This window comes from Lithobates pipiens, unplaced genomic scaffold (assembly GCF_037356315.1).
Source record: "Lithobates pipiens isolate NorthernLeopardFrog02 unplaced genomic scaffold, aLitPip1_a1.2 Scaffold_25, whole genome shotgun sequence".
NCBI classification, from domain to species: domain Eukaryota; kingdom Metazoa; phylum Chordata; class Amphibia; order Anura; family Ranidae; genus Lithobates; species Lithobates pipiens.
This window is the reverse complement of record NW_027507787.1, coordinates 72,400,501-72,414,565: the sequence shown is the minus strand read 5'-3', so window position 1 is coordinate 72,414,565 and position 14,065 is coordinate 72,400,501. Positions and strand designations below refer to the sequence as shown.

The window sequence follows — 14,065 nt, the reverse complement described above, 5'->3', positions numbered from 1 at the left end:
TCATTCTCCCTCTTAAAGCGCAGGTCCACCCAAAAAAAAAAAAATACAATTAAGAACCAGCAGCTACACATACCGCAGCTGCTGGCTTTTAAACATATTTAAAAATTTAATAATAACACTTACCTGTCCTGGAGTCCAGCGATGTTTCCATCAGCTGTCGAGTGCTGCCGCCGCCACTGCGGGTAAGGGTACCTAGCAGTGCAGTCTTTCGTGTCCACCCCGGGAACCCTCCTGCGCTCCCGTAAGTGGCTTCCGTAAGTGGGAAAGGATACCCGTCAAAGACAGGTATCGTGTAACCCCCCCACCCCCCAATAGGTGCCAATTATGGCACCGGAGGGTGGGAGGAATCAGATGAGCGGAAGTTCCAATTTTGGGTGGAACTCCGCTTTAACTGTTTGAGAAAAACATGGGATTATGGGTCTTTTATGCCGCGTACACACGATCAAACAATCCGGTGGAAAAGTCCAGCAAACTCAAGTCCGCCAAACAATCCCCCCGTGTGTAGCCTCCGGCATACTTTTTTGACCCGAAAGTACGGCGGACTTAGAATGCCGTGTTGCACTCCAATCTTACCGCCGGACTAGCATTTCGGCGGACAATCCGGCCGTGTGTATGCCAGTCCGCCGTACTTTTGAAATGAGCGGACTTTTCCCGCCCGGAGAAAAGTCTGCTCATTTCAAACGGGTCTCCAGGTAGGCGGGGCCTGTGAAGGAGACGTCGCTGGCCCCGCCGCCTGGTATGGACTTAAAGGGGAACCTTTAAGCTTCTGCTACTGTCAATCATACCCAGTGACAAGGGAGTGGGGTCGGGGCCAAGCTTCCCTGTGTGTCTGTCAATGGACACACAGAGTGTGACTAAAGCCGCGTACACACGTAGCCGTCTGTCCAACGTACTTAGTCTGGCGGACGTCCGCCAGACTGTCTGTCGGAATTTCCGAACGGGCTACTTGCCCACACACGGCACTTTTTCAGCGGACTAATACGGCGTACTAAGTCCGCCGTACTATCCGCCGTACTTTCGAAATGAACGGACTCGCCCACACACGCAGAGGAAAGTCCGCTCATTTCGAGCGCGTCTCCAGGTAGGCGGGGCCCGCGAAGGAGACGTCGCTGGCCCCGCCGCCTGGTATGGACTTAAAGGGGAACCCAACGCCGAAAAAAATCGGCGTGGGGTCCCCCCCAAGTCCACAACAGACCCTTGTCCGAGCACGCTACCCGGCCGGCCAGGAAAGGGGGGCGAGCGAGCGCCCCCCCTCCTGAGCCGTACCAGGCCGCGTGCCCTCAACATGGGGGGTGCCTTGGGGAAGGGGGGGCCGCGCGGCCCCCCCACCCCAAAGCACCTTGTCCCCATGTTGATGAGGACAAGGGCCTCTTCCCGACAACCCTGGCCGTTGGTTGTCGGGGTCTGCGGGCGGGGGGCTTATCGGAATCCGGGAGCCCCCTTTAATAAGGGGGCCCCCGGATACAGGCCCCCCACCCTATGTGAATGAGTATGGGGTACAATGTACCCCTACCCATTCACCTGTAAAATAAAAGTACAAAAAAAACACAACACACGAGATAAAATACTTTATTGCACAGCTCCGGGGGTCTTCCGTCTTCGGGGGTCTTCTCGCCGGACTCCTCCGCTATCTTCTTGTAGCTCTTTTGCTAGTGGAGGAGCCCGGCTTTCTTCCTCGCCGCCGGCCTCTTCTTCCGACTTCGGGGGTCTTGTCCCCCTCTTCGGTTCTTCTGCCGGGCCACCGCGCCTTCTTATAGCTCTTTTACAGGCTGTGGCCCGGCCTTCTGTCGCCACCGCCACCTTCCGTTCTTCTTCTTCTTCTTCTTCTTCTCCAGGAGATGTTGACTCGACGATCTCTCCGGCCGCAATGCCAGGGATGCACTGCGCTGCCACTTATATAGGGACAAGGGGCGGTGTCACATGGCTTTATGTCACATCAACCCATGTGACCAACCCATGTGACATAAACCCATGTGACACCGCCCCTTGTCCCTATATAAGTGGCAGCGCAGCGCGTCCCTGGCATTGCGGCCGGAGAGATCGTTGAGTCAACATCTCCTGGAGAAGAAGAAGAAGAAGAAGAACGGCAGGCGGCGGTGGCGACAGAAGACCGGGCCACCGCCTGTAAAAGAGCTATAAGAAGGCGCGGTGGCCCGGCAGAAGAACCGAAGAGGGGGACAAGACCCCCGAAGTCGGAAGAAGAGGCCGCGGCAACGAAAAAGAATGCCGGGCTCCTCCGCTAGTAAAAGAGCTACAAGAAGATAGCGGAGGAGCCCGGCGAGAAGACCCCCGAAGACGGAAGACCCCCGGAGCTGTGCAATAAATTATTTTATCTTGTGTGTTGTGTTTTTTTTTTTGTACTTTATTTTACAGGTGAATGGGTAGGGGTACATTGTACCCCATACTCATTCACATAGGGTGGGGAGCCGGTATCCGGGGGCCCCCTTATTAAAGGGGGCTCCCGGATTCCGATAAGCCCCCCGCCCGCAGACCCCGACAACCAACGGCCAGGGTTGTCGGGAAGAGGCCCTTGTCCTCATCAACATGGGGACAAGGCGCTTTGGGGTGGGGGGGGCGTGCGGCCCCCCTTCCCCAAGGCACCCCCCATGTTGAGGGCACGCGGCCTGGTACGGCTCAGGAGGGGGGGCGCTCGCTCGCCCCCCTTTCCTGGCTGGCGGGTAGCGTGCTCGGACAAGGGTCTGTTGTGGACTTTGGGGGGATTTTTTTTCGGCGTTGGGGTTCCCCTTTAAGTCCATACCAGGCGGCGGGGCCAGCGACGTCTCCTTCGCGGGCCCCGCCTACCTGGAGACGCGTTTTTCTCCGCGTGTGTGGGCGAGTCCGTTCATTTCAAAAGTAGGGCGGATAGTACGGCGGACTTAGTACGCCGTATTAGTCCGCTCAAAAAGTGCCGTGTGTGGGCAAGTAGCCTGTTCGGAAAGTCCGACGGACAGTCTGGCGGGAAGTCCGGCAGACTAAGTACGTCGGACATTCCGCTACGTGTGTACGCGGCTTTAGACACATGCCCCCTTCTACGACACTGCAGTGGGAGAACAGCCTTCACTGTAGCATTTTTATTGAACAGCTTGTTCAATAGGTGCTTTACCATTGGTCCAAGGCTCCAAGTTGTCCATTAAGCTCAGTGCTTCTGACAAGAAATGAGAGGCACTGTGAGCTCATCCTCTCAGTCTGCTGCAAATAGAGTGGGCCAGCTTGTATTTAAACTGACCGTTCTGTATGTGGCTTCTGGCAGGCTGCACAAGAAGCCCTGTATCTCTGGAAATATAGGTGGCAGGAGCCCCATTTTTCATCAGTGGTGGGATAGGACTTCAGCTACATAGTCCCCAAAAGTCTTTTTTGGGTGTTTTTATTTATTTTTTACTTTCATTGTAGGTGAGGCTCTGCCTCACCTGCATCCCCAGACTGATGGGGACAGTGTGGTGGGGATGCTTTTCTTCAGCAGAGACAGGGAAGCTGGTCAGAGTTGATGAGAAGATGATTGGAGCCAAATACAGTGCAATCTTAGAAGAAAACCTGTTATGCCTCGCACACACGAGCAGAATTTCCGTTGGAAAAAACATCCAAGATTTTTCAGATGGAAATTTCCGCTTAAGCTTGGCTTACATACACACGGTCACACAAAAGTTTTCTGAACTTTCGTCCGTCAAGAACGCGGTGACGTACAACACTGACGAGCCGAGAAAATGAAGTTCAATGCTTCCAAGCATGCGTCAAATTGTTTCCGAGCATACGTAGGAATTTTGCGCATCAGAATTGCTTTAGAGTCTACAAAATACTTGAGTGGGGCGGAGGTTCACTTTCCAGCAGGAAAACGACCCTAAACATACAACTGGAGCTACAATGGAATGGTTTTCATATGTTAGAATGGCTCAGTCAAACAACCGACTTAACTCCAACTGAGATACTGTAGCAAGACTTGGAAATTGCTGATCGCAGACACTCTCCATCTAATCTGACAGAGCTTGAACTATTTTGCAAAGAAGAATGAGCAAAGATTTCACTATCTAGATTTGCAAAGCTAGTAGAGATATACCCAAAAAGACTTGCAGCTGTAATGGCAGCCAAAGGTGGTTCTAAAAAGTATTGACTCAGGGGGGCTGAATACAAATGCACGTCACACTTTTCACATATTTATTTGTAAAAAAAAAAGTAAAAAACATTTATCATTTTTATTTCAGTTCACAATTATGTGACACTTTGTGTTGGTCTATCGCATCTAATCCCAATAAAATTAATTTACGTTTTTGGTTGTAACCTGACAAAATGTGGAAAATGTCAAGGGGTATAAATACTTTTTCAAGGCACTGTAAGTACCTTTTTCCTAATATACAGCTGTCACATGACCCAGCTATTTCCCAGCCTGTCTGCAGGGAAACATAAGCAGGAGGAGCTTCTAGTCCTCTGCTGCTAGTTACATGTTAGAAAAACAGCCTTTGGAATACAAAGTAAAAATAAATAATTAATATCAATAAACTTTTTAAATTGTCATACAAATATATATTTGAATTTGAATTATGTTTTGGCAATAACATGGTGTGGGTGGATTTCTGACAGTTGCAGGCTGTGTCTTGCCCCTCCAGCCTGTGTGTTAGAATACTGGGGAGGAGAAGTGTCCATCAATCTACATGTAATATCCTATCCTTATTGTGTTTATCTGGTTAGTGGGCATGGAGGAGGAGGGAGGGAGTGGGCTGTCATTTACCACTGTGTATACGCCCACATGTGTGACTCTATAGACACATGTAGTGCTCAGATGTGATAGGGAGGAAATGCTCAGCATAGAAACTCACTGAAAGCTGAGAATGTGCAGAGCTGCCGTCACTGCTTTGCTAAATTTCTAGCTGCATTGGGGACATGAGAGAAGGTGTAGATAGAGAGCAGCAGGATCAACCAGGTTTTTTTGCAGAATACAGAAAACAAATCTCATAGTGACTGAATGAGCATGAACAGCATGTAATACAGCATTTAATTATAGTTTTTCGTGATGTGGGTTTAGTGACACTTTAAATAAAACTCTATCATGTGATTAAAATTGAATAAAAGTGTGTTTGTCAGGTACTAATGTCCAGAAGCAGGCTTTTACTATGCTATAACTTTTTACATTGTGCTTAAAGATTAAATATGTTGTTTACAAACAGTATATATTTACTATATCTACAGTCCTATGGGTCTACTGCACATGCATATACAGTACATTATTACCCTAGAAGAAAACAATTCAGGTGACTCACAGTAAATTAGGCGATGCTGCTTGGAAGATCTGCTGAATATCCCTCTTTTTGGCATGCTTAAAAGTTTTCACAAGTGCATGAAAGTGTTTGACAGTTGATATCTTAGGGACAGTCAGTTTTTTTCTTTTGGCAATTGCTAAGTACTTCTTGAGCTGAAAGGGCAATGGAAATCATGAGTATCTCAGCCTCAAAATCACATTAACACATAAGCTAGGACTTGATTTACAGGCATGCTTTATTGGCTCGGGCTTAGACCATATGGAGAGGCCCAAACTGTTTTACTTGAAACCCTAAAGCCTGCCTGTGTTAGTATTAGACATAATATGCAACACAAAATGCATAGTGTAAAGCATGTGGAAATAATTGTGGCATACTGTTTAGGCAGTAGAAGCCTTTTGTACAATAGACAAGGGCAAAAAAGCCAACCATTATTGGTATTCATCAACTCTTTGTGCAAGTTAAGAAACTTTCTGAACAACCTTTTGTGCCAAAAATTGCTATTTTTAGAATTTGCCAAACCTGCTTCTTGGTCAATTACTATGATTTATATTTAGAAAGCCAATTGGTTTGTTGTGTCGTAAAGTCACTGGGCAGGTATCATGCTTTTTGTGCTCTAACCTAAGGTAGAAAACATTTGTCTACATAATTTAATATCTTAAAAAGAGTTGGATCAAAAATTAAGAGGAAATATCTAAAAGAAAATGGGCCAGGGAAAAGGAGATACACAGCGAGGTGACCAAAGTAAATGAGACATGAGACAAGAAGGTGATTGCCCATAAAAAAAAATGACAGAATAATACAAGAGGAGATGTATGGCAAGAATCAATTTAGGAAGGAACAAGACATTAGGTTGACAGAAAAGAGGCATTATGATCAGCAAAACATAGCACAAACTAACACAAAGACAAACAATGGGGCACATAGATTGTGAAGGCTCAAACAAGACAGAATGGGGACCTCAGACAAAGAATAGGGTAAGCAAAGTCCTCTAAAGTAATGGCCTTAGAGCTTATTTGAGAAAGTCTTGAAGGTCTAAGAAGATGCAGTTGACTCTTTTTCTAACATGTTTGATTGCTCATGATTCTGACCGTGTCTTTAGACATTTACTCTTTAACAATGGAGAGACATTTTTAGAATGAACTGCACATTCTCTGATAAATAATCTAAAATCCCTCACTACAGTATATTTTGTTCAGCTGTCAAATGATTAGCTTTAAAAGACAGGGAATGGATATGGATCTTCAAATGTCCTATTTCAATGTGTCCTAGAAGTAGCTATCTCTTTGGACTTAATGCTTAGCCAGCCTTGAGATGAGCTGACAAGATGCCTAGCCTTCAATTATCAGAATGTGCAATTTGGAACTGATGACCTTCTTGTGATATACTGAGGTCAGCCACCTGACAAGGAAGTATTTGCAAAGTCCATCCAAGTCCCTAGAATAATTTAACAGGAGTAGAATGGATACAGCCAATTGCAGATAATAACTGCATTTTATTACACAGCAGTGAAAACCTCCAACAATGAGGAATGTAATCAAGGCAAATTAGGGATTTCCAATGATAAATAGGAACTTCACTAATTTTTTTTAATTAAAACTCAGCAGCTACAAATATTGTAGTTACTGACTATTATCTACAGTACTAAAATATATTCATATTTTATAATACTAAAATCAAGTATTTACCAGTCAATGGATTCCATCACCATTTTCCCATAGTACCACCAACCTGTATTTGTAAGCCAGTTGTGACTTCCTGATGTATTACGGCAGGCTCCCCACTACACAAACATGAGAGGGCACATTGCGGTGATACTGGTCCTGCAGCCTCCTAGGACATGTGATGTGTCCCAGGAGGCTGCAGATGGGGAGGGGGGCAGAACAAATGATGCCATCCTCACCTAGGAGAGGATTAGGGAAGTTAGAGAGGGCACCAACAAAAAACGGTACCCCTCCAAAAAAAACTCAGTTACAGGCTGGGGAATTAACAGTACTTCACTTTTTGAGTGAGGCTCTGCATTAGTCTTCAAATGGCTATAGTCATCGTAAATGTAAACTGTAAATAAAGCAGTACAGAGGCTGTAGAGCTAAACAGCTGCTTTTAAAAAGCATCTCATGTTATAGTAATAATTTGTGATTAGGTTCTCAGAAGATGCCTTATGGTGTATAAGGATTGTGTCTTCAGGTTTTGTTTTAAACTTAAAACAAACCTCTGTCCAGATCATGCACACTAAAGTGTGTACATATTGTACACCAGCAGTAAAAATAAACTTAAAATATAAGCCCCCATTCATCCTTGTATCTATAGGCATTGTGAAGAAATAAATGTATTACTAAACCCTCCTCATTTTCTTTAGAAAGCAATCAGTCTAGCCTCAAATAGCACATTGCAATATATTATTGTATACAGCACAGTCCAGTTAAAAGTACAAATTTTATAGTCTCTAGCCGCAGTATAGTGCTTCATGTGTGCCTCTTCCCTGAAATTCCAGTCAGGGAGCACCCACTTGTTAAGACTTCATGTCCCATAAGTTCATTGCACTAGCAAAGTGTGGACAGCAGTAGGGCGCAACGTGGTGTGGCAGCAATAACTCACACAGTCATTTGCAATAGAAAGGTTAAGGCAGCAACAGTTAACAGCAGCCCGGTGGGTTACCCCGCCAGGCACGCTTGCAGTTTCCAATAAAGTGAAGAAATAGGTTCCAGCTAAAATGACAGCATCAGTTGGGAGTGGACAGAATGGGGCCTGGCCGGCTAGTGCCCAATTAGGACAGTATCCAGAAGACATGCAACCCTACGCTTTCCCTCCGTATCAGGAACCTTTCCCTACCACTAGTACTGTCCCTAACTGTTCCCTTTAGTACCCACTCACATAGAGCGCACCAAACCCAGGAGCCAGGGTCCTAAATAAACTCTGCAACACCTAAGATGGCCACTAAAGTCACATGGACAGCCAGCATCCAATCAGATCACTGCCTCTGTGACTCAGGAAACCCTGTTCCTCATGACTTCCTCTCCCTCTGCATTGCCACTACGGTTGGGTTCCACCTACGGTGGAGACAGCAGGCTGCAACTGCCTACAAGCACCTTGGACGAGGAGCAGTTTTTTTTTACTTTGTTGCCCCCTCCAGCTGCCTCTGTATGTCGGTGCACAAGGCTTCTTCATGTCCGTCTTCATAATACAATGCTAAGGCAAAGAGACACTTGACAACAGGAAAGAGGTGGCATTGATAATTGGGCTAGACAGAGACAAATAAAAGGAAAGCTTCAGAAGAAAGAACAGCAGTAACTGATGAAAGTCTGACCTCTGCTGCAGAAAAAAAATGAAATATAGAGTAATATCACTTTCATTATTAAAGTTCACAACAGGGGCATTTCTCTTCTATGAGAGCAGAATCTGGGCAGCCTAATAGACTTCAAATATAAGCAACAAACAGGTGTTTCTGTTTGACAGGAATTAAATACAACTCTAGAATCTTTGTTGTGTGATCTTTGAGGATCTTTGGGAATGAATAAGTAGTTTAATCTCCACAGGCTGGGCATAGGTACACTCAAAAGTGAATCTGTTTTTTGGCTTTTTGGGCAAAGCAACAGATTCACTTCAGTTCAGATGCAAATATAGTTCTTGTAGTGATTATATCACATTTAACACCACCAGTCCACCAGGCCATAACATCAAAGTATAAGAACCCCACACCCCCATGGCATTAATGATACCTGCTCGTCAGCACCAACCACCATTCTGCCACAGAGAACACCAAAAAATGAGCTCAAACAGGTGTGGGGGCATATTCTTATACTTTGATGTTATGGACTGGTGAATTGTGTGATAGATTTTATATGGGATGAATATGGGCCATCTATAATTAATCAGTATTTCTGCATCATATGCATGTGGTGCATTATATACAGGATGAATACAGGCCATTTTAAGCTAAATGGTATGTTTTGTATTTCTGATTCTTAGATATGATCTGGTGTCTTGGGAGGACCAATATTGTTTTTCATCATACTCTCTGGAGCTCAGCATTGTATTGGAGACTAGTGATGCTATATATAATGTATTGCATATATGCTGCATTTACATTTATTTTTGTTTGGACAGGTAGTTTATTGTTCTTTCCCTTCTTTGACCCTGTATTCATATCCCTTTGGCACTACTTCTGGTCCATATACTTACTCTCATTTTGCGTACTACTTTCATAGAACCACCCACCCCTGCCTTTGGGTAATATTTACTCCTACCTTGAATATGGATAATGCTGGGTATACAGAAGTACCTCTTTGTGTAAGTATTGTCTTATATTTGTGGTACCTATCTATCTTGAATATGGCAATTCGGACAATGCATCGTATTGCTCATTGTATATTGTTGTTTCTAGAGCCTTTAATACCTGGGTAACTTCTATAATAACCCAAATACCCTTTACATTAACATATATGGAGAAGAGTTATCCAATTTTTCCCCCTGTGTCCGCCTGACAGACTTTTATGTGGTAACCCCCGAAATGGCCAAGATTGTAATGTGAGCATAATATTTTAATATTATCACACCTATGTGGATTGATGATTGTATATTTCATATACTGTTTTAATAAATTTTGTTGATGTACTGTATTTAGCTTTGTTTTACACGTTAACTTAACATCTGGATTTGGAGAAGCCCACTTTGAAAACTGTTTACTCTATTTGTAATACAAGCTTACTATATTAGATTATATGAGATAATATATATATATATATATATATATATATATATATATATATATATATATATTCTCAAATCCTGTCCTCAGGACCCACTAACAGGCCAGGTGTGCAAGAAAACTGAAATACATCACAGGTGATATAATTTGCTGCTCAGTGATTGCAGCATTCTAGTCTGCATCTCCCTGATAGTGATGGACGAACTTCCGAGGGGATGTTTATGTTTCGCGAACCTGTGCCCATTCACTTTACTTGTAGGCGAACCTTAAAAACCTCCAGGTCATATTTTCAGCCACAAAATACTTACTAGCTGTGCACACATAGTCCCACGACATGGACACTCACATACCAGAATTATTAAGTGAATCTGGGATCGACAACGACAAGCATTCTTTTTTTATCTGTGAAATTGTCAATTCAGGAGCGCATGAAGGCCATGGAGGAGGGGCAAGGTCAGGCCAGGCTATGAAGGGGGTGCAAAAGATGATCAGTGCCACAGTCAGGGCAGCGCAATCCTGTGCCAGTGTCCCAGTGTGCCAACCTGTGCTTGAGCCCCTGACCACTCCCTCTGCCTGGCCCTTACCCCCACCTATGCAGGGCTCCACTGCAGTGGTCTGGAGGTGCCAGTCCACTACTGATCCTCAGCCATGGTGCTGGCAATGCCTGCTGATTGGCTTCTCTGCTGCTATCTCCCTCACTGTCTGAAACCAGCACACGATAGAGACTGAGCACTGACACCAGCACCGCGATAGAGAGCACTGACACCAGCACCGTGATAGAGAGCACTGACACCAGCACTGTGATAGAGAGCACTGACACCACACCAGCACCGAGATAGAGAGCACTGAAACCACACCAGCACTGTGATAGAGAGCACTGACACCAGCACCGTGATAGAGAGCACTGACACCAGCACCGTGATAGAGAGCACTGACACCAGCACCGAGATAGAGAGCACTGACACCACACCAGCACCGTGATAGAGAGCACTGACACCAGCACCGAGATAGAGAGCACTGACACCCCACCAGCACCGTGATAGAGAGCACTGACACCACACCAGCACCATGAGAGAGGGCACTGACACCAGCACCTAGATAGAGAGCACTGATACCACACCAGCACCATGATAGAGAGCACTAACACCAGCACTGATATCAGCAACTCGCTGCGGGACCCAAAAATATGACACCGCTCAGCCTCTTCAAACAGGAGGGTACGGGCATATAGTACGGTGTGCTTTTTTTGTACAAGTGAGCCAAAGGTAGAAAAAAGGTCAGTGTGCTAGATTATATAAATCGTTTATAGAGTTATGCATATACATGGTCTACTGGTCACATGTGTTGAATTCCTCCGAGATCCATGCCTCATTCATTTTTATAAATGTGAGGTAGTCAACACTGTTGTGAGCTAGGCGACTACGCTTATTGGTCACGATCCCCCCTGCTGCGCTCAACGTCCTTTCGGACAGGAAACTGGACGAGGGGCAAGCCAACAGTTCCATTGCAAATTGTGCAAGCTCTGGCCAGAGGTCAAGCCTGCCCACCCAGTAGTCCAGGGGTTCAGCACTTCTCAGAGTGTCCACATTGGCCGTTAACCCGATGTAGTCGGACACCTGTCAGTCTAGGCATTCCCTGATGCTGGATCCGGATGACACCTGTCGATGGGTTGGCTGAAAGAATGACCTCATATCAGAAGTGACCAACACATCTTCAAACCGCCCTCTTCTTGCAGGCGCTGTTGGATTGGTACCCGCATCTCTTTCTCTGGGAGTGGGAATTCCTCTGGCAGTGCACGTAAAAGGCAGAATGCAGAATTTCTCAAATCTCAATCACAAGGCCTGTAAGTGCTCCATTCTAACAGCCCTCTGTGATGGTGGTAACATTTCCGCCATTTTGTGTTTGTACCGGGGGTCTAAGTACGTTGCCACCCAGTACTGGTCCTTGACCTTTATGCTTTTTATACGGGGGTCCCTGTTAAAACACTGGAGCATGAAGGCCCCCATTTACACTAAACTGGAAGCGGTGTGGTGGCCTGGCTCCTGCTCATCATCCAGGATAATGTCCTCCTCATTCTCCTCTCCCCATCCACGGACAACAACAGGGACCCCAGAAAGGTTTAAAGCATGTTCTTCTTGCTTCTCCTCATCCGCCCCGGCACCATCTTCCTCTGACTCCTCTTCAGACTCCTGTTGTTGACTTGTCTCAGATAGAGTAACCCCCCCTGGGAATTCATCCAGCATTGCGACTTCCTCATCTTCCTGCTCCTCCACGGCTTGATCAATGACACGACGCAATGCACGCTCCATAAAGAAGGCATAAAGTACGATGTCACTGATGGCGCCATGGCTGCGACTGACCAGTTTGGTGATCTCATCAAATGGCCGCAGAAGTCTGCATGCATCGCGCATGAGCAGCCACTGGCACGGTGAAAAAAAAACAAGCTCCCAGAACCTGTTCTGCCACAGAGTTCATACAGGTAGTCGTTAACTGCACGTTTCTGCTGGAGCAGCCTATCAAGCATATAAAAGGTTGAGTTCCATCGCGTCGGGCAATCGCAAATAAGACATCTGACTGGCAGATTGTGTCGCCGCTGAATGTCAGCAAGGCGAGCCATGGCCGTGTAAGATCTTCTGAAATGGGCCGAGATTTTCCTTGCCTGCCGCAAGATGTCCTGGACCCCAGGGTATTTGACAATGAATCGCTGCACGACCAAGTTTAAGATGTGTGCCATGCATAGCGTGTGTGTAATTTTGCCCTGTTTCAATGCGCTAAGCAGATTGGCACCGTTGTCACACCCCACTTTACCAACTGTCAAATTGAGCGGTGTTAGCCACTGATCTGCCTGTGAACGCAAAGCTGAAAGGAGTGCAGGGCCAGTGTGGCTCTTGGCTTCCAGGCACAACAGATGCAGCACAGCATGGTAACGTCTCACCTGGCATGTCGATTAGGTTCTGGGGATCTTGGGCAGTGCAGCGGAAGAGATGCTAGCAGCGGAAAAGCAGGAGTCAGCCGAGGAGGAGAGGGAGGATAGAGAAGGAGGAGGAGAAGAAGAGGCAGGCCTGCATGCAATCCGTGGCGGTAAAACCAAATCTAAACGGGTGCCACGGGTTACATGCTTGACGGCCGTCAGGAGGTTCACCCAGTGGGCAGTAAAAGTGATATACCTTCCCTGCTCGTGTTTGCAAGACCACGTGTCTGTGGTCAGATGTATCTTGGCACCGACACTGTGTGCCAGAGATACATTCACTTGCCGCTAAACATGGCCATATAGCTCTGGGATGCCCTTCTGTGAGAAATACTTCCTTCCTGGGACCTTCCATTGTGGTGTTCCAACGGCCACAAATTTTCAAAAGGCCTCCGAGTCCACCAGTTTATATGACAGTAGTTGGCGGGCTAACCATTGGGCAAGAGGGTTATCTGGTGTCATCATTTTTTTACACTCAAACATTAGGCCCACAGAAGCCTGCATTTTTCCAGATAAACGTGAGGACGGCATGATGGAAGGTGGAGTGGAGGACCATTCTGAGGAGAGAGGAGAAGGAGAACTAGAAGAGGCTGGACGGTGAGAGCCTGGAGTGTGGCTTTGTGGGTTCCGTTCCTCCCACTGGGCTCGGTGATGGCAGCTCATGTGCCTTCTTAAGGCGGTCATCCCTAGGTGAGTGTTGGGCTTACTGTGAGACTTATGCGTTGACTGCAAAGGCTGCAGATGGCAACACTATTGTCAGCAGTGGACACGTTAAAAAAAGCCCACACTGCGGAGCCATGTGCCGGCGTCCTGGCCTGGGAGCACCAGATGTCACCGTACATGGTTGATGCTCCTGATACATTAGCAGTCTGCTTTGTCCCTCCTGTGCAATCCGCCTGCTTATCCTCCCTATCTGCTGGTCCATATCTCCTTCTGAACTCCCCTCCTCTTCCTCTCTTGTGGTGACCTATGGGACATCACTAGACACGTCATCATCAATGTCACATTCCCCACCACTATAATTAGAGATCTCGGAGTAGGCAGCAACACCGGGGACCAACCTCCTTGGGCTGATCTGGGTACTGTCGTCAGACTGCTGAGTGGCGGTTGTTGCTACCTCCTCTTCCTGATCCAATGCCAAGA

General features: G+C 46.5%; 1 protein-coding gene across 1 annotated transcript in view; it reads right to left on the bottom strand.

Annotated features, from left to right (window-relative positions):
- LOC143930334 (microsomal triglyceride transfer protein-like) overlaps positions 1 to 14,065 on the bottom strand; it is a 250,550-nt gene that overhangs the window by 148,841 nt on the left and 87,644 nt on the right. Inside the window, exon 8 of the mRNA XM_077454590.1 lies at positions 5,250 to 5,401. Coding sequence (XP_077310716.1) covers positions 5,250 to 5,401 — 152 coding nt within the window. The remainder of the gene's footprint in view (positions 1 to 5,249; positions 5,402 to 14,065) is intronic.